Source organism: Synchiropus splendidus, chromosome 5 (assembly GCF_027744825.2).
Source record: "Synchiropus splendidus isolate RoL2022-P1 chromosome 5, RoL_Sspl_1.0, whole genome shotgun sequence".
In the NCBI taxonomy this organism is placed as follows: domain Eukaryota; kingdom Metazoa; phylum Chordata; class Actinopteri; order Syngnathiformes; family Callionymidae; genus Synchiropus; species Synchiropus splendidus.
Genome location: NC_071338.1, coordinates 17,709,236 through 17,736,815, shown reverse-complemented (window position 1 = coordinate 17,736,815; position 27,580 = coordinate 17,709,236). Strand labels below are relative to the sequence as shown.

The window sequence follows — 27,580 nt, the reverse complement described above, 5'->3', positions numbered from 1 at the left end:
GTGTCAGCTCGAAACAGTGCAGGGTGTCATGACTTAATGAGCAGCTGTTGGTGGCAGGACTTGAGCTGCTGATAAAGGGAGAAGGGGGGGAGGGAGAGAGAGGGGGAGAGCGCATTCGTGGAACAGAGAAATCAAAAATAGAGCTTTCTTTTTGTTTATGATTACATTTATTATTCAGTCACTGGAAATAAGCAAACACGCTTGAAAGCTGAAATTCAACATGTCAACGGATCAGACTACGTCATGATGAAAACTAACTGGCGAGTTCAAACTACAAGTCTCTTTGTCATCTTGTGTCTCATCCAAGTAAAGTAAAAAAGAATCGGTCTACGGTTCAAGCATTAACTCAACAACTCAATAGGCTGGTGTTTTGTTATTAAACTGAAGAAGCATAAAACAAATGGCAAAGAAAATGTCTGATAAGTCAAAATCAACAAATGCATTGCTAATAATCTAAAAACATTAACATTTTTTCAGAGTTTGGCTACGATCCAATCCAGACTTTAGATCATCACCAAGGAAACGGTTCACGATGAAGTTCAGGAGCATGAAATCCCAGCTGTCTTTTAGTTGAATACTAGAATAAAAGCCTGTTAATCTGCTAGTGGTCAATACTTTCAAAGTAAAAGATTCTCTTCATTTGTTCTTAAAATGGCTTGTTTAGCTGCTATGAATCCATTAACTGAAACATGGCCATACAATTTTGTGAGAAAAACAAAACAAAAAACATGACTCAGACTCACCACGTTCAGAGTGACACTACATAAATCTGAACTCACAACAGTCGAGACAGCAACTTCAAACTGACTCATCAGGAAATTGTTGGGTATTAAAACAAAACAAAGTTCCATTCCTCCAAGCCACATCAATTAAAAAAAAAAAAAGACAATGAATTACAATAACACAATAACAAAGCAGCCTGCAGATGTGGATCATTACTCTTTCTTCTAATCATTTGCAGTTATTTGCTTTAGCAGTAAATAAGGCAAACATTCAACACTATCTTATAAATAATCACTCACTTATTTCAAAAAACATCTTGTGACTATATATTTACACTGCTTCCACTCACCACTACTCCTCATATATGTACAATTCTAACACAGCAAATGATGAAGAGTTATGATCATTTCAACATTCCTTAAGATGATGTATAGATAAATAAAGATATTTAAGTTGAAGACACAGGAAACTTTTCAACTACAAAGAGACGAAAATGATTCATGTAATAGGCTGCAGCTTACGTTTAGGTTCAGACCACATGATGCATCACTGCAGGGCTTCAACATAAAACCTGCCATAAACAAAAGAAGCTTTGACCGGCGTTGTCCCTGAAATACCTTGAAAATATGTGGTTTTGTGAGACTCTATAAGACAGTTCCACTCTTCCAAATGCATCCTTCCGCCTCACGTTTTCATGGCTTTGATCTGATCTAAAAGCAAAAACAAAGAAAGTAGGAATAAAACGGCGGTGAAGCACCAGATAAACCAGGGACCTCACCAGCAGGCAGACATTTACTACTTATAAATAAAGCGTACCTTGTAACCAGTCCACTCCCTCCTGCAATCCTTCCCCCTTCAAAGCGTTTGTATCACTGTAAAACAATATTGACATGGTAAACAACTGAAGCATCAACCTTTACTTTTTGTTTGTTTAAAATGTTTGAAAGATCTATGTTTGGCATTCAACGCACAAAACTAAAAGTATTTCAAAAAAAAAAAAAAGTAAATGAAACAAAAGACAACTTCCATCTAGTCAGCTGAAACATTGAGGGTTAAGGAGTCGACAGGTGTATATGAAAAAAAAAGGCTTTAGAAATTTGCTTATGTGTTGTGGTGACTAGACACATAGTTGCCGTGACTGGGATTGACCACCGCCTTCCCATTCAGTCAATGGTCCTGTATCCAAGACCTTCCTTTCTATGCATTATGGTCAACAGTTAGTGTAGCCTGCGATGTACAAGGGTTGGTGCTCGCTCCCACGTCACATAGATCCACAGAGGAGAACACAGCAAGTCAGTGACATCACTGGTCAGCTGGTTGGGTTTTAAAAGCTGGGAAGAGTTTGTTTGCTAAACACAACAGAAGAGTTTAACAGAGACAGTAGAGACCCCACCAGAGGGGCACCACAGCGTCTTCACTAACAAGTCAGTCGCTCTGATCCATGTTCGGCAGTGTCACCAATTCATGCCCATGTGACAGATGAGACAGCTGAGACAGAAGTCTGCCTCCCTCTGCCTCGCAGCGCCATGAGACAAATGTGTGGTGCTGCAATGGTATGTTTGATCGAGGACTGTATCTGTCACAGTCCAAACTAGGGATGGGCAACATGGACAAAAAAATATATCATGATAAATGTTGTCATTTCTGCGATAATGATAATTATCATATAGATACATTTCTATTCTATTACATCTGTTGGACACAGTGCAGTTTGTCTTGAAATGCATTAGTGGAGTTTCCATCTCATCTCATTATTATTTGTATATGTTAAATATAATAGCTAACTAAGTGTTGTGATGAGAAACTCAATGTTTCACGTCTCTGGTAGAACCCGGTCGTGTCTGACAGACTGCTCTGCCAGCTTTATTTAGGGGTTAAATTGAGCCTGTCTGAGTCTGTCTGCTGTCCCTAATGTATCTCACGTCTCTTGACAGTTTACTTCGACCCATCTGGACACATTTCCCAGATGCTATAGAAGAAATGTTAGAAATCATGTGAATAAATGATCTTATAGTCAAAGTCTATTCTCAAACTCATTATACAAAGCGTCAGTCCTTTGTTTAGTGTAATGGAAAATATTTTCACAATTCTCTCTCCTACAATGTTTTTGTTCATTGGCATGTTTGAAGACTTCATTAATTCTTTGACCGAATCAGAATTTGTTGATGGTCCCTAAGAGATGCCGGGGTGTAGAATCAACGCTGCCTGCTATCATGTGTTGATAAGAACCAAGGCAGATGACAGCGTCAGAGAACCTATGAGAAGCAGTCCATCTAATAAAACAAACACAGATCTAGAGACTCAGAGTCGACCAGTGTCAGAAACAAATGGTTTCTGTATTAAAAATAGGTTTAAAACTACCATTGTGAATCAAACTCTCCACAACTGTTGAACGCTGCGGAGCTGGAGAGCGCGGCATGCGGTCATGCTGTCGTCGTATTCATGTATGCAAGTCCAATGCAGCGAGTGTGTCGTGTGTTTGTCGAATATTTTTTGTGGGATATAAAAGTCTCATAGTGGGTAGTGTTTTTGGTGGTATAGTTTCTATTTCTACTGGAGCGTTCTTACCAGATATGCCAGGGTTTGTCCTTGATGTTCTCTAAACACAGCAGCTGCGACACTTTCACTGAAGACAGCGCGTCCCTGACGTCCATCTTGTTGGCAAAAAACAGGATGGGGATTCTCCGGTGCTTAATATCTGAAAACAAAACCACAGGACACAGAGTTTCACCAGTTATTCTTTCTTTTACTGTAACTGCCTCACACAAAACTGAAGCAAATTAACACTATGGGCTAAGAAGAGACACAGGCTTCTCACCAGGATGGTTCAGTAATGTCTCCAGTTCTTCTCTGGCTACAACCATCCGCAGCTTATCAGCACTGTCAATGACAAATATGATTGCCTGGCCCTCCCTGAAATTAACAACAGAGTAGGAGCATTAAAAAATGTTCAACTTCTTTAGATGATTTTTTTTTCCGCTTCCCAAACTCACTTGTAGTAATGCTCCCACAGGTTTCGGTACCTGCCCTGACCAGACATGTCGAACACTGTGAAGGACAGACTGCAGGGCCAGAGAGGTTTCTGTTACTCACTACATGTCACAGTGATGTAAAAGATGAAACATCTCTTCGTTTTTTTCACTGCTCTTATACACTGCCAGGCCAAAAAAAAGGGTCATACACTCTAATATTTTGTTGGACCACCTTTAGCTTTACAGCACGCATTCGCTCTGGTATTGTTTCGATAAGCTTCTGCAATGTCACAAGATTTATTTCCATCCAGTGTTGCATTCATTTCTCACCAAGATCTTGCATTGATGATGGTAGAGTCTGACCGCTGCGCAAAGTCTTCTCCAGCACATCCCAAAGATTCCCAATGGGGTTAAGGTCTGGACTCTGTGGTGGCCAATCCATGTGTGAAAATGATGTCTCATGCTCCCTGAACCAGTCTTTCACAATTTGAGCCCGATGAATCCTGGCATTGTCATCTTGAAATATGCCCGTGCCATCAGGGAAGAAAACATCCACCTGGTCATTCAGTATATTCAGGTGGTCAGCTGACCTCATTCTTTGAGCACAGAATGTTGCTGAACCTAGACCTGACCAAGTGCAGCAACCCCAGATCCAGGATCCAGGTGGCGGCTTTTTTTTTTTTTTGGCCAGGCAGTGTAATTTGATGTACAAATGGATTTTAGTGGGACAAACACACCACCTGCAAGTTACACTTTGTTCTATGGCTACTGTATAAAAAACAGGCATGAACAGTTTCCAGTACTTGAAGCGAGTGACCCGAAAATGTGGTCTGAACTACCAGGACTTGAAGTTGCAGGAGACGACAACTACCAACCTGGATGTCTTGAACTTCTCTATGTTGAAACCGATGGTTGGGACGATGTCTTGAGCCTGAGCCTGAGACAAAAAAAAAAAAAGTTGAGTTGATGCACAAACAAAACTTTTATTAGGCTTAGCTTGACCACGAGGCTGAAAGAAATATAATTCTGAGCATCTTTATTATTATTATTATGCTTTTGTTCATTAATGCACGTTATTCCAAAGCACTTTCCTAGTTGGTGGAATCCTTCTCACTGACCATGGCAATAAAGCTGATTCGGATTGTAAATACATGTATGATTGTGTTTTTATTATCCTCCTTTCTGGGCAATACGCATGAAGGACTTGGCTCAGCACAAGGTCCAGTAGAAACGCTCACATTAGACGGCTTGAGTTGGTTGATGATGGTGGTTTTCCCACTGTTGTCCAGACCCAAACACAGAACGTTGACCTCCTTCTTCAAGCCCAGCCATCCTGCCAACTTGTCGAACAGCCCCATCGGCAGCCAGCGACCATCAGCTGTCGTCAGGTCTGTGAGAGTTTCAGCATTTAAGAAGAGTCAGGAAAACATTCGCCGATTCCTTTCGACTGTGTTCAGGCGTCAGTGGCCATTGTCTCGGTCACATTGGGATCAAGTCAAAAGAGTGTTATATGACGGTAGCACACAGATGACCGAGTTACTTTATTACCTGTGTTAGTCACGGCAGAACTTTTACTTTACCTGACACCTGAAAAACTGCTATACTTACCTCATTACGATTCCATTAAATCTCCAGCTAAGCTAAAACGCTTAGTGACACTCGCTCACTGCTACTGTTAATCTCTTATTGCCTCGCCAGCTAATGCTAACGCCCGGCAGTGCATCGTTCCCTCCTTCCACTTGTGGAGAGCGACGTCCAGCTCTCAGGTTCTCAGGTGGAAACACAATCGGAACTGCGGGGGAGGCCACAGTTTTAACGGCATAAACCCGGAGCAGAGCAGCTAACACGCTGTCGTGTTGGGTCTCGGGGCGCTGAAGCTAGCAGTGACATGTAACCCGGAGTTTAGATTCAAACAGCGCAGAGCAAGACTTTAGATTTTACCTGTGGTTTAAGGACGTAGACGCGCTCCCAAGCCGCAGACAGCGCTGGTCCTGGCGGGTTTGCTGGGAACTTGTTTGAAATCAGTGTTAGCAGAGGCTTCCGGGCTGAGGACGCTTATTTACACCGTTGCTGGGTGACAGGGGCGGCCTCTAGTCTGCCACCAAGAGGCCAGAAAAGGTAATGCACTTTATCTTTCTACTGGCGATAGCTCATGTTTGGCAAACCTGAGTGAACTGATGCAGTCAAATAGCTGAGAGCAAAGACGATGGCATGCGTAACAGGGGTTTACATTTGCAGAGTGAAGTCTTTTCTAAACGACTTACCGATATGAAATATAATTTAGGATGTCCTCAAAACAAGATTTAAAACCATGCGGGTCAATTCATAATGAAACAGTTACACACTATTATAAAACAAACGAATCGTGATGAAAGAATAATCTTTAAAAAGATTGAAAACACACATTGTTATTGCTAATAATAGTAATAATTTTCACATTATTTAACACTACACATGCATTTATGGCTGAAGTTCCAATATGTAAATATGTTCTCTCCATATTTTGGTTCAACTTCTTGAGAGGAATCTCTAAAAGAGCTTATAAATCTTGTTTCAAAAATGAAGGTTTGTAAGAGTTTCATTCTTTCCTCTTCCTTTTTATCATCCAGTATATCCGATTGTTGTCCGTCCTGATACATTCTCACCTGGAGATTGTTGATGTCAGTAAAAGCTGTCCTTCCAAGTGGCATTCGACAGGTTGCTCACTGTTTTCCTTGACAGCACTGAAGCACTGAACAGGAGCCAGTCACGCACACCGACTTACAACAGCGAATGACTGAAGGAGAACTGTTTAAAATAGATTTGTTTATTACTGAGTAAAACATACACCTTTCACAAGACTTTTAGTACAAGACATACTGCATTATTGGGAGGGTTGAACACATCTTTAAAAAATCTTGTTTGACATTCAGTGGTCTTTCAGTTCTAAAAACATGATTGTATTTACCATTCAACTGATCCAGCCTGGATAGATGTTATTAGAACCCCACATTGTGGTGTTTATTACCATAAATCCCCTCTGTGTCATTTCTCCTCACGAGGTATAAGACATGAGACGCTTTGGATGCAGCAGAAACCCTCGGATTGTCACTTGGAAAAGAGGTAATGGTCGGCACTTGACTCTTCAAGTGGATGCAACTATCGTTTGTAGACCGACATCTGGCCAATGACAACAGAGGTTGGTAGTTGTGGTGGCTGCAGTGAGCATGATCCAAGTTGACCAGGCCACGTTTGGCCTTGTAGCTCCTCACGTGAGAGGTTGTTTGTACCTGCAAGATCTAGTAGTTTATGTGACCCTCTAGTTTGATCCAGTTTCTGTCTCAGTGGTTTCACACTTGAAATCCGTTCTGCTGGATATGGTGGAACTGCAGGCGCAGTGACTGTATGCTGCTTATGATTCTCCTCTGGTGCCCAATCAAACAGACTCCAATTCGTCTGATGTCTCTGCAGGGGATATAAAAAGGTCAGGGATTTAAAAGGCAACAACACTTTCTCACTCAACCACTAACGCTCAAGATGACTGCGCTGCAGCAGATAATTGAGTAGAACGTGACGATATAAAACACAAATCTAGTCCAGACTTCATCCTGGTTTGCCACAAAACAGCAGTGTCTGCAGGGATTCTCTCCTTCCTTCTGCCAACCATGTCTGTTATAAACCTAAGATTTCAGTGGTGGACCGCTCGACACACCTCTCCCTCACACCAACCAGAATTTTTTTATTTTATTTTATCATTTGTACTATTGCATTTTGAGGTGTTTTTATTTCCAGTCATCCACTGTATTTGGTCTGTTCTAATTCCTTTTATTTCTTCACGAAGAGTTATAAAAGATATGAACAAGGAGAGGCCAAGGGAGATATTGCAGATCAATAATAGCCTCGTACTATTTATCTTCTGATGCTATAAGTACCATCTTATTACTTTAAAGTTAGGCACCAGTCAGAAACAATATATATATATATATATATATATATATATATATATATATATATATATATATATATATATATATATATATATATATATATATATATATATATATATATATATATATACTGCATACATACTGTAAAGCACTGGCTATGACATGCACACGTTCAACCGGAAAGCATGCAGATCATAGGGTTATTAAATCATTGTTTTGCATGCCTCCCCTTGGGGAACAATAAAAACAGACATAATCTGGTTCGCTTACTCTATTGTCATGGTTGAAATTGAATCCAGTGTTGTGTATCCTGCTGCGATAAAGTTGTTCTTATACTGGTTCATTTTGATGGAGTCCAGCCAGTCGCCAATGGAGATGAAGAGAGGATAGTCCAACATTTCTACAGGGGATTCGGTGAAACTGAGCAGAGACAGTGAAAGGGAGTCAGTTTTCGACATGGATATCTAACTATTGTTACAGTGAATTGAATGGCCTGGAAGAGACATTTGACATGTTCATTTTGTGTATCATTCGGTCTCAAATATTAAAGAACTTTTCATGTATTTCATTTCTTCAGTGAAGTCAAATTAGTTTTATCTCCATCCTTTAAATGAGACCAATTCAGAGATAATAGTGAGTTCAGAGTCACTTAAATGTGTTGCAAATCCACGTGGAGCTTGGGCATCATGGAACATTCTGAAGAGACTCAATATAACACGGTTTCCTGTTTTTGTTTCTGGACAAATGACTAGAGAAAAAAAGAGAGTGAACCATTGTGGAGAGGAAGCATTGTGGTGAGTGCGGGAACACCTACCTCTGTGCATCATTCACCAGACTGAGCAAGTTGCTGGGATTGATAATGAGTTTGTCTAGAAATGACAGCACGTCGCTGAAGTGCGGCCGAGGTCCGGGCTCCTTCTGCCAGCAGTGCAGCATCAGTTGGTGCAGTGTCATTGGACACCCCATTGGTGCTGGCAGACGGTAACCTTCTTCGATGGAGAGGATGACCTGTCCACAGCAGTCACAGTTAGGAGAGTGTTGAATCCTCATCATTGGATCATCGCCTCGAACAAACTCACGTCTTGATTGGACATCTCCCAGTATGGCCGTTCCCCATACGACATGACTTCCCACATAACAATGCCGAAGCTCCAAACATCAGACGCCGAGGAGAACTTGCCGTAAGCAATAGCTTCAGGTGCTGTCCAGCGGATTGGGACCTTTCCCCTCTGATGAAAGCAGATCTTCAGAAAAACGATTGAAAGGCTGTTTCAACAGCTTCTGATGTCTCTTGAAAAACTCACAGAGGCCTTGTAATTCACATCGCTGTCATCCTCCAGGACCCTGGACATCTCGAAATCAGACACCTTGCACACCAGGTTCTCATCCACCAGGATGTTGCGGGCGGCCAGATCTCTGTGAACGAAGCCCACATCTGAGAGGTAGGTCATCCCGACCGCGATGCCTCGCATCATCCCGACCAGTTGGAGGACCGTCAGCTGACCATCACGGGTCTGGAAGAGCAGACGCAGTTGTTTAGATGCTAAATGTACGCCACCATAATGTTAAGACACACATGCATGTATGTACACAAACACAGAGACACAACCACAAGGAATCGATTGCTGGAACAAGACCCAAGGTGGTGGTAGAAAATGACGCTATTGAAGAAGTTAGAAGTGGCTGACGTCATCACCATTCTTCAGGCCTGAACCACTCCAGTTTCAGCTTTGTGAATGAAATAGAAATTCACTGAACAATAACTAAAAAAAACAGTACAAAACCTGTACAGCAGGTGGCAGTAGTGGTGCAGAACAGAAGCACTCCAAAAGATTCCAGGCTTAGGCATGGTATGTCCGAGGAGTAACCAATATTCACATGAGTTCTCAGTCCCATTACCCAAATTTTATAAATGTTTATCTTTTTATTTTGTTCATCCACTTTTCATGACAGTCACATGAGGTACGTTTAAGGTCTACTTCCTCAGTCAGTCAAGAAGAATGCGCAACTAAAATAAAATAAAATAAAATAAAATAAAATAAAATAAAACAAGAGCAGTGAGTGCCTGACTCTCATCAGCAGACGATTCTATTTGTGTCCAGATAATTATGTTCCACGTCCATATATAGCTGAATTAAAGGAAAAAAAAAATGAAAACGCAGTATAGTTCCCTTCTTACTCGTAGGAATGTGTCCAGAGCTCCATTCTCCATGTACTCCACCACAATCATCACTGGCCTGCCTGGTGATCCAAACAAGAATGCACAATTAAAGATGTGGAAAATGCCTCTGGCACTCACCCAATACTCACTTTTCGTGACCACTCCCTCCAGCCTGATGATGTTTGGGTTGTTAAACTGTCCCAGGATGGAGGCCTCGCGCAAAAATTCTCTCCGTTGGTGATCTTCATAACCACCTTTCAGCGTCTTGATGGCCACAGCGATGTCCATCCTTCCAGGCAAACGTAGTCTGCCACTGCACACCTCGCCGAATTCTCCTGTGGAGACAGGTCAGTGTAGCCTGGAGACTCAGCCTTCTATGGCATTTATAAATCCTACAGCCAGGATGACACTTGTTGACAAAATTTCAGGAGTGGTGTTATAAGTTATGACCGCCAGAGGGCAGGCGTGTTTCATATTTTAGTTTGCTGGATCAATCGTTGGATGATATATTGATGCAGTTTCAATGTAAGTCAGCAGACACTTATTTGGCCTTTAATTTCTATTTGCAGCATGAATAAATGAATAAATACCTGTCCCAATGACTCTCTCGATGCAGATGTAAGAAGGGTCAATCTCCCGGGCAAATTCCTCCACAGCCTGAGTGGGGTCTTCATATGTGTCCGGGTCAATGTAAGTCTTTATTCCAGAGAACGGTACTAAAAGAAAGGTCCACAAGATGCTATTACTTGGATATGAACAAATACTACCAGTATCTCTCTCATTGGAGACTTTGTCATACAAAATAATATCATAAGCATATGTGAATTATTTATAGTAATGTTTCACTTCAGTATGCATTAAAAGCAAAATTTATAGAATGAAAACAGTTGCCGTCTTGACCTGTGTTAGATGTTTCAGTTATACAAACACAAGCTGGGTTCTTGGGTTGAGGCGTACAATATGTTTTAAAAATACTGAAAGTTGTTTCATTTCCCAGACAAAAAAATAAATAGTACCATCACAGCATTGAGCTGAAACTGCCCCAGAGAAACTCACAAAGTCAATGCACACAGCAAGACTTGAGGCTCTGGGCTCCCTGACTGAAGCTGCAGGCCTCGGAGCATCAAGGAGAGACAGCTGGCACAAATGAGAACTTAACATCACTCCTCCTGGCACAGATTGAATCCTTCAACCAGGGGATACATGCGCTCGGAGCTGAACTTTTGAGCTGTGTCAGCTCACGCTGTAGGTGGTGTAAAGCGTTGTCTACAAAATACTTTAAGCTCCACCTCAGCCCCCTGTGAGTTTAAGTGCAATCTTGTGTGGAAAAAAAAAATTGACTAACAAGACTTACTGACATCTGCTGACTGTTCAGTTTCAGCGTCGGAGTATAACTCTATACTGCATTGACCAAACTAAACCTAAGAACACCAAATAATAAAAAGTAAGTAAGATTTGAAAATGAAATCTATACAGTGGTCACTTTTATTCTAAGGACACAACTTGTGTCTTCTTTCTTGACCCCTTCATGCCAGTTCAATATACTGTGCTGGATACAGTGCTGGGTTTTGGTTAGAAAGCAAATGTCAGTAGTTACCATGGCCGCTACGAAAGTGTGCTCTCTTTTCCTCAGACTTCATCCTAGACTTGATGAATCCCTGACACCTGCAGACATGAACAAGGAAAGACTTGGTTTGCACACCAGGCAATAGTCACATGACCAGTACGACACATTTTCACATCATTATCGAATCATGTGGAAGTAAGCAGACACACATTTACTGGGATTTTAAAGGTTAACACGCTAAAAATAGTTGCACATTACATTATTTACATTTTATTTACTATTTTGGCAGCATGTATACGTTAATAATAGTACTACATTTAATTTGTCATTGACAGATCATGTATCAGATTAAAATGTTGTTTTCTGTCAGGATACAATACAAGTGCCTAAATGATGAAGTTCAAGCAAGGGAAAGGTAAGTGCTACAGGATGTGCTTCGGACACAAAGGAGGCCGGAGTGGGACAAAAAAGACAATCCTAGCACTTTTGGCTTTGCCGCCCCATCATGACTTTGATGAATGATTTGAAGTTAGTTAAGCTCCTCCTCCCCCAAGAGCCTCCTTCAGGTGTTGTGAGACATGCTACCCCAAGAGAACATTTTGAAAGATAAAGCATTAAATGTGACTTTCTGGAGGGTTCTGCTGGGCTCTGAGTCTGTAATCGGCACCAATGCACACGAGCAGAGTCTTATAATGAACTTAAAGTGTCACGTTTAAAGAGTCTCTGCCAGGGCTTCAGATCTGCGCATGAATCTGCAGTATGACATGATCATGCTGTCTACACATCCAGTATGCGCAGGTAAACAAGCTCTTCAGGTCCAGTATTTGAGAAGAGATGCCAAACCATGGTGTAGTGGATGGATGTTCTACAGTACTCTTAGGGGTGTAAGAAAATACCAAAATACTCAAATATTGCGATACTTAATTGTGCAATGTTGGATCGATATTTTTGCTGAAATATTGCAATACATGATTGTGTGATATTGTCTTGATATTTTAAGTTATCTGTATCAATACAAGTAACATTCGACTTTCAATCGGGATCGGTTCCAACCAACCGGTCGTAAGTCGGACTGGACGTAAGTCGAATTCTCTTCAAAATAGCCGACGCGAAGGTAATAGGTACTACTGCAGTGGTAGATGGCTGTGTGAGAGTGAGATGCTGGGATACTGTGCTGCCATGGTAGTGTGGTACCCGTTGCTGGGCTGCTACCCGTTGCGGTGAAAAAAAAAAAAAAAGCATCTGCTGGCTGTGGTCGTAAGTACGGGTGGACGTTAGTCGAGCAGGTCGTAAGCCTGATTACTTACAGATGCTTGCTGCTGCATTTGTGACATTTGTTTAATGGTAACGTTTTCGCTCTGCAATCCATGGATTAAGGGCGTGATTCATTCCTCCGTTCCACTGTGAATTTTAACCGAGAGTCGGACTGACGCCTTAAAAACAAACAACATCGTACTACGTTATTTGATTTTCCCCCTTTAGATGATGGTTCTTATTACAATACATTGCTGAACTTACAGTATCGCAGTATATTGTAATGTATCGCATCACCACTCCTGTATCGTATCGCAAGACACCGGCCAGTACACACGCCCAAGTATTCAAGCCAGTTCAGTTCAGTAGTAGGGTCATAAGAATAGCAGCTGAAAAAAACAGGCACTTCTTCTTTTCGTGTGAAACTTCTCGCTCCACTTAATTTGGACAAGCCCTGAGCAGAGACAAGATGCGCAAGTTTTCACTTGGAGTCAAGAGCATACTGCAGGTTCAGCGAGGGAGGCTGATAAAGTTTGGCTCATGTAGAGGACGCTGAGTTGCTCTGGCAACTCCTGGCGTGAAATGCCGAAAGACCAGAAAATAAAAAATGAAAACTTGCCTTTAACCTGCATGACTTTGTTCAAGCAATAGCACATGGTGTTTCTCAAACACACTCCTTCCCTCACAGAAATTACAGCTTGTGCAAGTTTCCAACTCCCGTCCTGAAGTTGTAGAAATCTTAGTTCAAAAAAACACTGGAAATAATAATATACAATTATTTATGATTAAGCGCTGACACTGATCAAATGCAGTGAACTGTAAACGTGTTGAAGACAAAAAGTTGGGGTGAAACTGCAGGCATTAATAGAAGGAAGTGAACAGCAGACACACGCTAAGTAATTAGGCAGAAAATTGGTGCAGCCATTTGGAAAATAGTTTCTCTTGAGTGGTGAAAGAGAGTCCATTAGCTAATAATAAAAAAAAGCCAGGGATCATATTGTGTAAAGGTGGGAGATATAAAGGGAACGGTGAGCTTTAAAAGGGTCTTACCGTCCTGTGATGAGGAGGAAGAGCGTGAGAATGACCAGCAAGGAGAAGCCACCCACTGATGCAGTGACCATAACAAGAACCTGTCCCTGATCAGCAGCGTCAGCATCTGCCAAAATTCAAAAAACTAGACTCACAAAATGGAAGAGGACGGGTCATTTAATAGTAGTGTCGCAGTCAAGACTGTGTGACCCGAGACTGAGCTGAGGCCGGAGCATACAGAGATAAAGTCCAAGACGATGGGGGCCAGAGACTGAGTCGAGGATGATGGGGGCGAGACCGTGACCAAACTGAATACAGAGGCATAAATAGACTAGTCATATAGACACACAGTAATTTCAAAAGAAACGCTAGTTATTTCTCTCAAAATAAATGAAGAACTGATAAATGTTTTTGTTGGAACAAACCACTAATTTGTTCTGTATTCATTTTGTTCTTGGTCTCAGTCTTGGACCCTTAAAGTCACTCTGGCCTCAGTCCAGTCCAGATTCGTGTAGGTGAGTGGGGGTCGTACAAGGTTGTTGTGGCACAGATACACAAATACGTCAACAGCTGACAGACAGTCATGGGTTAATAATACACATCTATTGATACTGTGTGATGAAACTAGAGCGCCAGCAGGGAACCAAAACAAAACATGGTGTGGATGTACAAGTTGTATTTTACTGTTTCAAGCTCTTACATAGCTTTATCTGACAACATAATTGATTTTCAGTCTGAATTTTCTCGGTAAAACCATAAAAATCCCAATGTTTACTTTGTGTTGAGCAGAAAAAAAAGTTTTACGCAAGTTATAAACAGATATCTGAGAACTTTGATGACTTTAATTCAACTATATGACTTTAATTCATGCGTGAAGAAATAGTTGCAAAGTTCTCTAGAGCATATCAACATTAAAAACAGATATTTCATGCCTGAGAAAACACTGATGGGTTCCACTGATCCAAAAGAAAAGGATGACCATTAAATGCCGTTGTGCGTTTGATGGCGGTGTTGACAAGTGCAGGTGATTCAGCTCCTTTCTAATTTGGAAACTCTCCCCATTATCTTCTCCATTGTCGTAGAACAAAATGGTCACATTAATTTCAGAAGGGCGGACTTCATTTTACGCTCAAGAAAAGTTGGTTGGTTGTGAGGCAGAAGTGTCTTACCCTCAGCTGTGGTTGCAAACTGGAAGGACGGGCTGTAGGCTGTGAAGCCAGCAGTGGTGCGGGCGCGCACGTGGAAAACGTAGACCGTGGACGGTTGCAGGCCGGTGACCACCACCGTTCGATTCTTGGTCCGTGTTGATGAATAACTTAGCTGCTCTTGTTCCTGGAGAAACAGTGGACAATGATGGAGAAGTTATTTTTATTTATGATTCAGTACAGAAAAGCTCAGGCCAAAGCAGTTGGTCTGCACTCTGTGACAAATGGTGTCCGAAATGGGGTGGCACCAGTGTGTCTGATGCAAAAGCTGGACCCACAGACAGTGAAGCATGGAAAGCAGATGAAGGACTCTTTGAGTAAAGTACAAAAGTGCACTTCAGATGGTGGGGCAGGGTCAGCAGTCGTTCTTGAAGACATATCAATGAAAAGGGATTTTTGCTAAAGGTGTACACTACACAAGTACTGTGTGAGGGAGATCCCTTCAGATCTAAGGTCAGAAAACATCTGTCTGTTTGAAGCACGATTTGAAGAGCAAAAGATAAACAAATAAAGAAGTACCTTCTCATAAAATTTCACTTCATAGTCCAGGATTTCAGCATGTGGCTGTTCCTTCTCCGACCAGGACAGGCTGATGCTGTTTGCAGAGGCCCAGTCCATCCTGACCAGTCCAACCAGAACCGGACCTGCAGGGTTGAAAGGTAAAAGAAAAACAAAAAAGCTGCATATGAAAGTGTAAGCTGATGGATCACTTCAGCATCAATACCGCAGATATCTAAAAAAAATATCTATTTATCATGTTTGTCACCGTGTAAGAATTTAGGGAAACGCTTTGGAACAGACTGCTGACGAGACACAAAACAATCTTACAGAGATTCAAATATGATTCATTAATAATTAATCAGGCTTTCAGATGAGCAGATTATGATTTGGCAAACAAACATTTACTCTGCAGCAGACTGCAGTTACTGGAAGCCGCTGCTCTGAAATAAGATACATCAATTTGGGCTGATGGACTGTAGGAGTGGAGTTTTCGAGGGGTACCAAGAAAGAAAAACCATCAACTGATCACAATTTGTTATATACATACATACAACAGTTGGTTTTAACATAGAGACAAATATTTCAACTATTCATTTTTTTAAACTTTAATACAGATGTTTTGAGTTTAGCATTGTGAATACATGGAGATGAAGATGATGATGAAGATGATGAGGAATATGACAAGACCGGCTGGCATAGTGCAAATTCAAATGTGACATTTAGGATTTATTTAATAGTCACAGCAATTTCAAAGGAAAGATAAATCTGAGAATATTTAATAGTATCTCAAATACTGAATGTCAATGTAAAGATATAGTTTAAACTATCCTGAAAATGAGGTTAATGGAGGCTTGTTGAAGCAATAAGAGCAATAATTATTTAGTTTGCATGCAAGTCAATAAGTAAAATAAATATTTAACAATCGCAATGCTGTAAACAAGAAGGACACTCTGAATGTATGTGATTTCATCAGTTGGTTACAGAGTGGGAAACAGTATCTCTCAAAGAGATGTTCAGTCGGCGTGGGAGCTGGAATTCTAGCTTATTAGAACCATTCAGAGTAGATGAACCTCGCCAAAGTTAAGCACTGGTAAAAGCTATTTTATTTTTTTAAATTGTTGTTACTTTTACTCAACTATCTGCACAGAAAACATTCACTCATTTTATGAAAAATATTAATGCCAGGTCCAGTGAGCTGCAACTGTAGGAAGAACTTTGACTCACTGGTGTCATAGATAGTTGCAGAAGACTATAATTTGTCTGTCTTCCGCGCTCGATGCAAAACCCTTTTCACAATAAAAGTGAAGTCATCTGGAGTCATCACATATCTTGCAGCTATGTGTTCATGTAAAAAAAAAGGTCTTTGCCATGCTACTACTCCAGGTCAACAATGTTTCCCTTTCAAGCACACTGCTGTCTCCAATTTGGGATGTAGAATGGCACATTGCCTCAATCTTCTGTGAACAAAATACATAGTGAGCACAGACTATTATGTTAAGCACACCCACACAAAACTATTGAAACCAGCAGTTAAGCATAAAAACCATGTTCTGCTTCCGTCTGTGCAAAATGAAACTACTTCCAAATTCAGCCAATCAGCCGATGCCGCTTGAGAGCTCATCGCGATTCCACTACTGTGGATCTTCATCTTTGACGCTGTGATATTTTAAAAGAGTATGAATGAAATTCCGCTCCTAAACCAGCACCAACATGTTGCTGTACCTACATAATGAAGCCGAACTAATAAACTAAGATGACAAGGATTGATTCTGAAACACAAGATCATTTCAGGAATTATTTTTCATTCTTTTAAACTGTGTTATTGATTGGTGTGAGCAGTTTAGTCATCTCTTTTGTGAGTCAATTGACATCCAAAACCAGCCAGGAGAAACAGTTTTCTGCAGCTTTGTTGGAGCTGCTTAAATAACCTCGACCACAGTCGACACCTAGCTGCCAAGCAGTCGCCCTGCGACTCTGCTGGACAGGTGGTGTGAAATTTTATAGCGCTTCAGGCAACATCGACGGCCTACTTTCTGATTCTGGTTGATCAATTTCATAACAAAATTATTTGTGGCGGGGCAGGCCACTTGCATTCTAAACTGCTTCACTATTGTGAAGTGTACTGTGTGACAAACCTTTCATTAGCAGAACACAATTCACGTGCAGACTTAAAACTAAGACCGTGTCGACCTATATTGTCATTTTCTCTCACACAGTTCTGACCTGTACAATTTTCTTCTCTATAATTTGACACATTTTCAGCATTTGAAAGACTGTTGAGCGCAATGGGTCACCAGAACTTTGCTCGAACACTACGCACAGTGAGGGAGGGAGAAAGGGAGATTGCAGAGCAGCTCTCTCTCCGCATGACGAATCCTTCAAAAGACAGGTGGATCCAGATGATAATCCAGAACACCATCAAAATGCACCCACCTGCTGTCTGCCACATTGTCAATATTTCCCGGAGATTTTTCAGTCAATCTCTGACGGAGAGGTAAAAAGTGAGAACACCCAGTGCTGCATGTCACACGAGCATGTATTTGTTGGAAGAAAAGAATTCCTTTCCTTCTTTCTCTCCTCTTCCGCAGCATACAGCGGTCACCTTGCACTCATTTTCACTCCACTGGAGTTTTACATCTATTTGAATACTTTAAAAACTGAGTCAGTTCGAGGAAATAATGTCGCAGCTTCGGGATATGTGCGTGTTATACCCATGATACCATGATACAGTGTGAATCTGTGCCGAAATGAAAACAGCCCCCCAAATCACATGCATTAGAGTGTTGGGTAACATAGGAAAAATAGGTTAACCTCCATAATATATGCTCGACTGGATAAAGAGCGGTTGTGAGGCGGGAAGTGAAGAGTGGGAGGAAACATGGAGAGATGTAAAGACATCCCAAGAGGATTCGTATCCCCAGCATCGGAGCTTATAAATAGAAGCCAGCCTTGTTCCCACAGCAAGAGAGATGAAAACAGAAAAAATACACAGAGGAAAAGAGGGAATTGAAATGTAAAGAAAGCGGATAGCAAGTCAGTAAGGACATCGATAGTGAGAGTCAGGGTGTAATTTGTTCACCAGGACAGATAATGAACATATTTCTGTGATGCGCAACACTATTTTCCCGTCATGCTCGGCATGTTAGTAGGATAGAACACAACTACAGCACGTGATCTACTAGTTTAGATTCAAAACGTGACCTATCATACTGGAATCATTGACTAAAATCCTTCAGAAGCTGACTGACTCACAACCAGGTCACAAGACAAAATGGTGAAAAGGGCAATGAAACACACAGGCACTTTGAAAATGTATATAAAATAAATACATCGATCAGAAACCCTGGAAGAAATGTAAAGGTCCATATTTACTTGGACTTACTTGACCTGCAGTGAATGGCATGTAAAGCAGACCTGGACAAAGTGCGGCCCGGGGGCCATATCCAGCCCGATGCCTGTATTTTCGTGGCCCGTTTGACGTCACACTAAAACTATAACAGATATCTTGTAATTTTTCTGCCTTTTTTGTTCTTTTTCTTTTAGTCACCACCACCACCTCAGCAGCAAAAATATCATGCTCTTGTTTGAAGACTATAACTTTCTTCTTTTCATTGGCCATTTTTGTGTTTTTCTTGTTCCTCAAAATACATTGAAGGAATATTGAAAATATACTCTAAATTAAATTGCCTATTTATCTTGAACATCTTCTCCATAGTTAAGTTAATTTATATTCAAATTAAGTGCATATGAAATGAAATACTTCAATAGGTTTCATGGCATCCTTACACTTCTCAATTTACTCTTACATTTACATTTACTCTTTTTAGGTTCATTCTGTCCTTGTTATTAAAGTATGTAATTTGGATTTTGGATATCCGTTATGTTCTGTAGTCATCGCTGTGTTTTCTAATGTGGCCCTTTAGGAAATTTAATTGCCATAGCCCTAACTATTTAAGAGTTGAACTAAAACTAAAACGGTAATAATAATAATTTTAATGTCACTCAGTGTGGAATAAGAAACTGTACACTGAATGATAAAAAGTATGTGTATGTGTTGCTATGAAATACTGGTATAAAAAGCATTTTTACTCATTTTACTCATACACTGCGGTGGCTTCACGTCTTAAGGAACACTGATGCAAACAATTCCAGATGTGAACTTGATAAAACCAGCAAGAATCTCAGTCAAACAAAGCCCTGTCATGGGCCCCCGCCGCCCCTCCAGCAGGATCACAGGACGTCACATGACCGGATGACTGTTTCAAGGTTAGACCATCAGACAGGCGGATTGAAATGAGATGCTCTTCCTGATTAATGAGTTTTGCATAATTGCACAGCTAATGAAGCATTAATATGCAATTTATAAACTGAACTGATGGAAAACAAACATGGCCACTCTTCTACAATGGAAATAAAGCTGAGCACTAATGCCCAGTTTGATTGGCAATTAATCTGTTATTGGGTCAATATTATAAATCAATTATTTGAATATGCAATTTAGAATTTGATGAGTTTGTCGGCCTTTATCGGACGTGCATCTGTACACACTGTACACACCTATATATATATATATATATATATATATATATATATATATATATATATATATATATATATATATATATATATATATATATATATATCAGAAGGTCAGAGGATTCTATAGTGTGTACAGAAAAAAAAGTGTAGAAAACCAAGAACCATATTATTAGAGTGGCCAGCTCTCTTTGTGTCTGTACAGGGACAGGCAACATGCCCATGGTATCACCGGCTCTATTAGCTCTGATTTGGACGTGTAGAATTGGGTACCACAGACCAGCATGGACAGCATTGTTACTCATCTCATTCTAGTATTGTCTCAGCGTGTGCTTTGCATATGAACCATTTGAAAGGTGAACATCTTTGGACTGATTCTCCTTCACTCTCTTACGTCCTATTTTCTATGCTGTCGCAGGGCTGGTGGTTTCCAAGGCTGTGGATTAGTGGCACAGTAACGGGTTGTGTCCTGACCTGGTGAGGTCAACGACTGCAGACTATTAGTATTTGCCATAGTAAGATCGAACACCAGCGTGTGCACGCATGTGTGTGAGTTTCAAAATTTGTTTTAATCATCTTGTTGTTTTTCTTTTTTTTTCATTATGTGCAAAAAGTGACGTAAATGTAAATGTAAAACATTTCACTAAATCACCAACCAAAGTGTAAATGTTTTATAGAAAAACGATCCGAGCTGAAGGGAGCAGTTGCACCACATTCCTCCAGTGCAACCCAAATAAAACTGGGTCATGCTGTTCCCAAAGTAATATACATTTTACTGACAATAAACATCACATTGAAGATGAAACCAGACCTCAGACAAAGGCAGGGAGAGAGTCTGCAGGGGGAGATTCACTGAGAGAATACAATTAGGTAGCGTAGGGAAAAACCTGTTGGAGCGTTGAACAACAAAGACCCATCTCACAGAGCTCGCAGAGAGATCAACCTTTATATGCGTCAATAGCTGAATATCATACATGTTAGTGAGAGCTGTTTGTTTACATTTATGTGTAGTTCTCTGCGAATCTGTAGAGCAACGGTGACAGGTTGACAAGTTAATCCAGCACCGGCACACGCAAACATGCCCACAGGCTGCGTCTCATCCTCATGCACAGATGATCTCGCATCCCGACTTCCTCCCATCAGCCTCAGCATGGTGATTTAGTGACACACTTTAACCTGACATCTGGTATCGGAGCTCACGACAGCCTGTCAACCAAACATCTACATCTCTCTTTGATACTGAAATAAACATAGTTGAGTGCCGATACTTTCTGAAATGGACCTGCAAAATGAATATGTTAGTCCAAAAGTGTGCGGTTTGTTTGCTCAAGAGTTATTCATCAAGACAGCACACCAAGGGGCGTGTTCTGGGGGTAGACAATACAAATGGATATATTTGCCAGGTGTTTTATTAAGTCTCTGCATGGAGATAGTGCGTCCTTATTTTGACACATTCCCCTGAAAGTCATATGCACAAATCTTCTTCTTTTCCTTTTGGCTTCTCCCTTCAGGGGTGGCCACAGCAGATCATCTTCCTCCATCTCACCCGGTCCTCTGCTTCCTCTTCTCTCAAACCTACAAACCTCATATCCTCCTTCACCACGTCTATCAATCTCCTCTTTGGCCTTCCTCTCCACCTTCTGCCTGGCAGTTCCAACCTCAACATCCTCCTACCAATGTACCGGCTCTCTCTCCTCTGTACATGTCCAAACCATCCCCATCTGGCCTCTCTGACTTTGTCTCCTAAACATCTGACCACATGTGCTGGTCCTCTGATCTACTGCTTCCTGATCCTATCCATCCTGCTCACTCCCAGAGAGAACCTCAGCATCTTCATCTCTGCTACCTCCAGTTATGTAGAAATGCTGATTTTATTGATGTTCCCGTCGTAAATTAAAGGAAGAAACAAGATGAAAATGGACCAGAGAAAAACATTTTTAAGACTGAATTGCATCTCCGTGCTCATGTTGTAGCATGGGCTTATTTTTTTCAATGAATGTCAGACTTGCAAAGCAATGGTTGGTGATGGTGACTTGTCTGTAATTTTGGCATCACCGGGTGTCTCTATTGAAAACAGGAACAGCCCAGATATTTTCAAAACTCTGAAATGTAAAGCTTTCATTGCTGAAACTTGAAATATTTGATAAAAAAAGATAGTATACACTCAATGTACTGCTCTTATATATTATGGATTTGTGAAGCTCTCTGGCCTGGTGTCCATACTGTATCCACCCAACTTGCCTACACTGCATATACCACACTATTACTTATTAATTAGGTCTCCATCTTCTCTTCATTTCACCCCTCACCATCAATTATTCCATCAATATTCCTGCCTTTAGAACGTAAGGTCCAATTTCCACTTGAACTTTCGCTTCTATCATTGGAGCCCAAGACAATATAACCTTCAGGACTGTCAGTTCTCTGACCTCCAGGTCAGCTAAATTGGTTCATGATTCTTGTCACCGCAGAGTTCCCTGCATATGAAAGGTCATATCAAAAGGGAACATATGGACTTCTTCAGTGGAATGTAGAATGAGTCAGTGAGCAGCAGAGATGGAAGTGACAGCAGATTCACCGGCATGAAGTCTCTGCGTTCCTTCCCTGCCAATTCAGCTGAAGTATTCATAATTATACAGCAGCCACTCAGTATCACCCCCCGCCATGAATATATAACATAACAGATTGAGCCCATAGAATGAATGCATTTCACAACTTTTTTTTTTGTTGACAGCTGTGGCATCTCAGCATGCAGTACCTTTCCAGTTCACTTATGTAGATGACACCATGTACTGTTTAGAATCTACGACCAAAAGTATGTGACAAATATATAATTTGTACACTTCTGAAATAGTAAAAAGTTGCTTTTTAGCATCGAAAATATATTTCTATGAATAACAGATTAATAAATAAACGAACAAACAAATAAATACATGAGTATAAGATTATTAATCCACCAAACATACTTGGAGAATGTGAGCCCATATTTATGTATTTATTTATATATTTATTTTTTCAGAGTACAGTTTATTTTGAACAGACATAAATAATTTGAGAGGCATAAACCAAAGATTTGGGTTCAAATAAGTCACTTGAATTTCAATGTGTTTAAGTGATCTGAGAAGCAATTATGAGTATATTCATGATTATATTTCAGAGTGAGGCAGTTCAATAGTCATAAAAAGGGAAATATTGTGCAGTTTTCTTGACATCATTGAAGCTGCTTGCATAACATAAATATAATAACCTGTTCATGTGTTATTTTTATTTCATTTGTGGACAGACAGACAAGAGAGAAAGCCACATTCATCTGTTGATTTACTTTGATGTAACTTTCCACTGCTTCAAAGCGGAAATACACATCTCCTCAATGGAAGAGACGACAGACACCTTCAATGCATTACGGGTGCATGGTGCAGTAAATACAATCCTTGACAAATCAAAAGAAAAGCGTCGCTCTTTAACTAAAACTAATGTGAAACAGCTACACCAGAGAAGTGTTGTTACATATGAGTCAGTAGATTGAGAAATCTTTATCCGCTGCATTGCTTCCAACGGAGCACTCAGCAGGCCTTCATTATTTATGATGTATAACATATGCTTTGTCACACCCCTTCCCTGGCGGAGCGTCGAATCAGTCCAACTAGCTGCTGCCAAAATCCCCTTTGGGTGTCTCCATGAGGAAGATCGGGCTTAAGCATAACTCCAACACAAACTCCAACAAAGTAATATGAAATGCATTATTACACGCAGCTCTGAGTGTGTTGAAGGACATGGCGACTGCAAGATATATTTAAAGATATATTTAATGTAAAGGTTTATATATATATATATATATATATATATATATATATATATATATATATATATATATATATATATATATATATATATATATATATATATATATACATACATATATACATATATACATATATATATATATATATATATATATATATATACATACATACATACATACATACATATATATATATATATATATATATATATATATATATATATATATATAATATTATATTCACACCGAACAACAGTTGAGACAATTCGTTTCAGTAAAAGTTTACATACTATAATAGAAAAGCAATTTTTTTTCTTTCGTCTTTTCGTAGCACTGCAAGCCACTTGCTAGCTTTAACAGTTTTCCCATCATTTTGTCGATACGTCACTCTTTCATTGCATTTATTTTGCTGCTATCTACCAATTTAAGGACTACACTTAAGAAGCTTAAGTTTATAATATGATAATAAATATATTAGTAAAAGTGATAAATAATAAAATGAAAAATCTGCTGCAAATCTTGTGATGGATTTCATTTGAAGTCTTGCACTAGTTTCTTTGGTGCAGGACCGTCCCAATATCTGATATTGATTTCACGAATGTTGTAATAATAATGGCACAATCACTTAAATTTATCTTGAACATTATAAGGCTGCAACAACAAATCAATGTATAATGGACTACAGTATTAGTCGCAGACGTCATGACTCTCTTTTCAGCTCATGCATGACCTCGCCCAAGCCAGCGTGAATGGAGTAATGGCGGCATATGAGAACATTTCGCAGTGGTCACATCAAAGACGATAAAACAATATGTACACTACAAGTGTTAGTGATCATGGTGGGCGATATGACGATATACCAGTGGCGGGCTGTGCATTTTACACCTAGGTTTTCAATGACATCTTACCTTGTCAGACTTAAAAAAAAATACCTCTCACAATACCATCATTTATGACACCACGGCTGGAGAAATAACATCCACTTATACATTATTGGGCGTTACATCGCCTCAGTTGTGAACAACCAGTTTTCCGGTGCATTTAAAAAATTTTAAATCCACAATTAATGCATACCTTTTCGTGGTACTGTGAAAACAAAATAAAAGGGTACACAAAAACCCTACACAGCTTTACATTGGGCACTGTTTCGCAATTCACACAGTCAACTATGATCAGTACAAGACAGCACGCCATGCTCTCTAGCTTCGCTGCCTGTGATGTATATATAGATATTTTTTGTCTTTAAATACAGGAAACCCTCAATAACATGCTGACCAGCAGTCACGATTTAACCCCAAAATAAAACACTGAAGAAGGAAGAACACTGCCTGTGAGAGTACACAGTTCTAAGAGAGATATGAAACATTCATAGGCATATCTCTGCACCTATTGAATGTCATATTTAGATAAACACATCCATTGTTAATGTTGGAGACCAGATATGCACGGAACAGATTTTGTCATGGAAGTTGTTTTTAGAGTTTCATCATTAAACAATTGAGTTCCAGAGGTACAGGATTATTTACACAATCATATCATATGTAGATCTTTTATTTTTGTCACCAAATACTAGTTTATGTATCAGCTATATACGGTATACTACGTTTGATATGGGTCCTCTCTGAATATATCTGCACAACTCATCCTCACTCCCATGGGATCATATATTGATGTTGGGAATATTGCCTTTCGCGTCTTGTACTGACGAAAAAGGCAGCCTTCAGTGTTGCAAGTTCGTAGTATTGGTAGTGCAGCATGTGCAAAAAAGACAGAGGTTGCAGTTAAGTAAGATATGCTTTAAATCGCAATTACATGATTAAATATAGAATGAATTGAGCACCATCCATTCTATATTTAATAATGTTTTTGCGATTCAAAGCCCATCAAACGACGGTCACTAAGGATGAGAGCTACGTAAGGGGCCATAAATAGCAACTGATGTGTGCAAATGTGCTGCTCGTCCTGAACGTGATCCACACCCCCCTCTGACGCTTCATGTGCCTGACACTAACACTACACAGGAAGGAAAATGTTCTTTCAGTGCACTGCACAATTTTTGGGTCAGGACACAAAAGTCCACTTTCCCAACGTCAATATATTACGCCATGGGAGTGAGGATGGGTTGATATGTGAATCTTATTCTCCTTTTTCTTAAGGTATTTCCCATCAGAGGTTGCCACAGCAACTCAGCTTCTCTTGAACATCCGCTTGACTCACACTCTTCATGTCCTCCTTCATCATGCGCATGAAACATTAGACAACAAATCATGGACTTCCTCGCCTTCTGCTACCCGGTACTTCCGTTTCTATCACTCTTCTTCTTCAGACATGTTTCTTGTCTCTCCTCTCTACCATTTCTAACCTATTCATAGCTTCCATCTGTCTTGCTAATTTCCTCAAGTACCTGAGCCACTATCCTCTTTATTCATTAGTCCCCATACAGGCCCCTTCTATCTTTTTCTCACACTCTCTTCACTTGATCGCACATTTCCATCCTGGCCAAACCTGTTGCACATACCGTCCTGTTCTCTCTGAATACATCCAACTCTCCTTCTTTGCTGTCACTCACTATCAATATCACTCACATTCATAAATTCAGAATTTAAACTCAGAAATCAAGACCTAGACAGAGTTCAAGAGTAAGCGGTTCTCCACTCTAAGTGGTTCTGGGTGCGGCTCACCTCTTGAACCAGATGAGATCGACACATTGATAAAGTCAACAGAAGCTCAGCAGCTTACCCGCCTGGTGTGTGTAGATGCTGACATTTGCCAGTGAGCGAGCAGCTACTCCAAGACCGGACACGCCGTTCACAGCCTCCACGTGAAAGGTATAGTTGACGTGCATCGCAAAATCCAGGACTGCCACTGAAGTTCCAGTAAGTCCGAGCGGTCGCGGGATGAAGCGCAGGTCCGGTTCACAGGGATCACACTGCCTCAACCTGCTGTCACCATCACATCGCTGACAGAGCACATTGTAAGTCACGTCCTTCCTGCCGCCCGTGTCGCTCGGGGGCATCCACTGCAGGAAGAGAGCCGTGTCGTTGACAAGGGACACCAGGTTCCTGGGTGGAGATGGAGGCCCTGAGGGAAAGACAAGGTTGGTGATAACTTTACTCAGAGTTGTAGTTGCGGCAGACATCTCACTCTGAAACTTCAAGAAAGGTAGAAGCTGCCTGAATGAGTTTGAACTACTGCAAAGTTGAGCGTTAGCAGCTATTTCTGCTGATGCTTCTGTGACCGTTCTGCATGAGAATGGGTCAATACTGCATGTGTATGATCGGCCACAGAGGTCAGCTCTGAGCCCTACAGCTCCAAGTGAACATATTTTTAATCAGCGCTTGTGTGTGGGTTGATGCGTTGGTGTTGGACTTTTCACGAAAACCTGCCCTATTGAAATTTCCCGCATTTGATGTGTTCACCGTCCAGAAATGTGAATATTTGATTTGAGCTTGAGCTTGAGCACCTCTGGAGCCTCTGGTGAAGAATGCTGAATGCTATTTGATCTCACCACACTTTGGTCACTGTCATGGGTGCAGCCTGCTATTCTTCTGCTTGTGCATGTGGCAGCTATATGCAAATGTTTAAGGAAGTGATTTGTAAAGCAACGCTATTCTGTGGTTGGGAAAAAAAAACAACAGCAGATGGAGGGAAAGGAGAGAAAGAAAATAATGCAAATCAGGATGCACAGGAATCGACAGTATGATAAGTCCTGCAGTGGGAAATGTTTTCGGAGAAACTCTACTAACTTGTACAAGCAGTGGAGGAAGGATCTTTGATGGCTCGATAAAAGCCTTTGTCACAGTGACAGATGGTGGCGGCCTGGTCGTGGCTGGAGCTGTGAGGAGGGCACTTGGAGCATTTGGTGTTCCCAGCATAAGCCTTGAAGGAGCCGGGCTTACAAGCT

The 27,580-nt window shown here is 40.7% G+C and overlaps 2 protein-coding genes across 4 annotated transcripts in view; both read right to left on the bottom strand.

Annotated features, from left to right (window-relative positions):
• Positions 1-143: 143 nt before the first annotated feature.
• Positions 144-5,780, bottom strand: arl6 (ADP-ribosylation factor-like 6). Its single transcript, XM_053866833.1, has 8 exons — positions 5,637-5,780; positions 4,934-5,085; positions 4,571-4,632; positions 3,717-3,785; positions 3,542-3,636; positions 3,292-3,421; positions 1,540-1,595; positions 144-1,433 (listed from the first exon to the last, which is right to left on the bottom strand). The coding sequence occupies exons 2-8, from the start codon at positions 5,051-5,053 to the stop codon at positions 1,408-1,410; spliced, it is 558 nt and encodes a 185-aa protein (XP_053722808.1). The 5' UTR covers positions 5,054-5,085; positions 5,637-5,780; the 3' UTR covers positions 144-1,407.
• A 738-nt stretch (positions 5,781-6,518) lies between these two features.
• The window catches only part of LOC128759679 (ephrin type-A receptor 6-like), a 44,155-nt gene continuing 23,093 nt past the window's right edge, over positions 6,519-27,580 (bottom strand). Inside the window, exons 7-20 of one of the 3 annotated variants that reach the window (XM_053866826.1) lie at positions 27,423-27,578; positions 26,416-26,757; positions 15,357-15,481; positions 14,802-14,964; positions 13,654-13,759; positions 11,380-11,447; positions 10,373-10,498; positions 9,932-10,117; positions 9,801-9,862; positions 8,926-9,135; positions 8,701-8,850; positions 8,436-8,629; positions 7,892-8,041; positions 6,519-7,139 (exon numbers count right to left, since the gene is read on the bottom strand). In XM_053866826.1, the coding sequence (XP_053722801.1) occupies positions 7,025-7,139; positions 7,892-8,041; positions 8,436-8,629; positions 8,701-8,850; positions 8,926-9,135; positions 9,801-9,862; positions 9,932-10,117; positions 10,373-10,498; positions 11,380-11,447; positions 13,654-13,759; positions 14,802-14,964; positions 15,357-15,481; positions 26,416-26,757; positions 27,423-27,578 (2,153 nt within the window). In that variant the 3' untranslated portion in view covers positions 6,519-7,024. Of the gene's footprint in view, positions 7,140-7,891; positions 8,042-8,435; positions 8,630-8,700; positions 8,851-8,925; positions 9,136-9,800; positions 10,118-10,372; positions 10,499-11,379; positions 11,448-13,653; positions 13,760-14,801; positions 14,965-15,356; positions 15,482-26,415; positions 26,758-27,422; positions 27,579-27,580 lie in introns of those variants that run through there. The other 2 variants (XM_053866825.1, XM_053866828.1) reach the window with 2 other exon arrangements.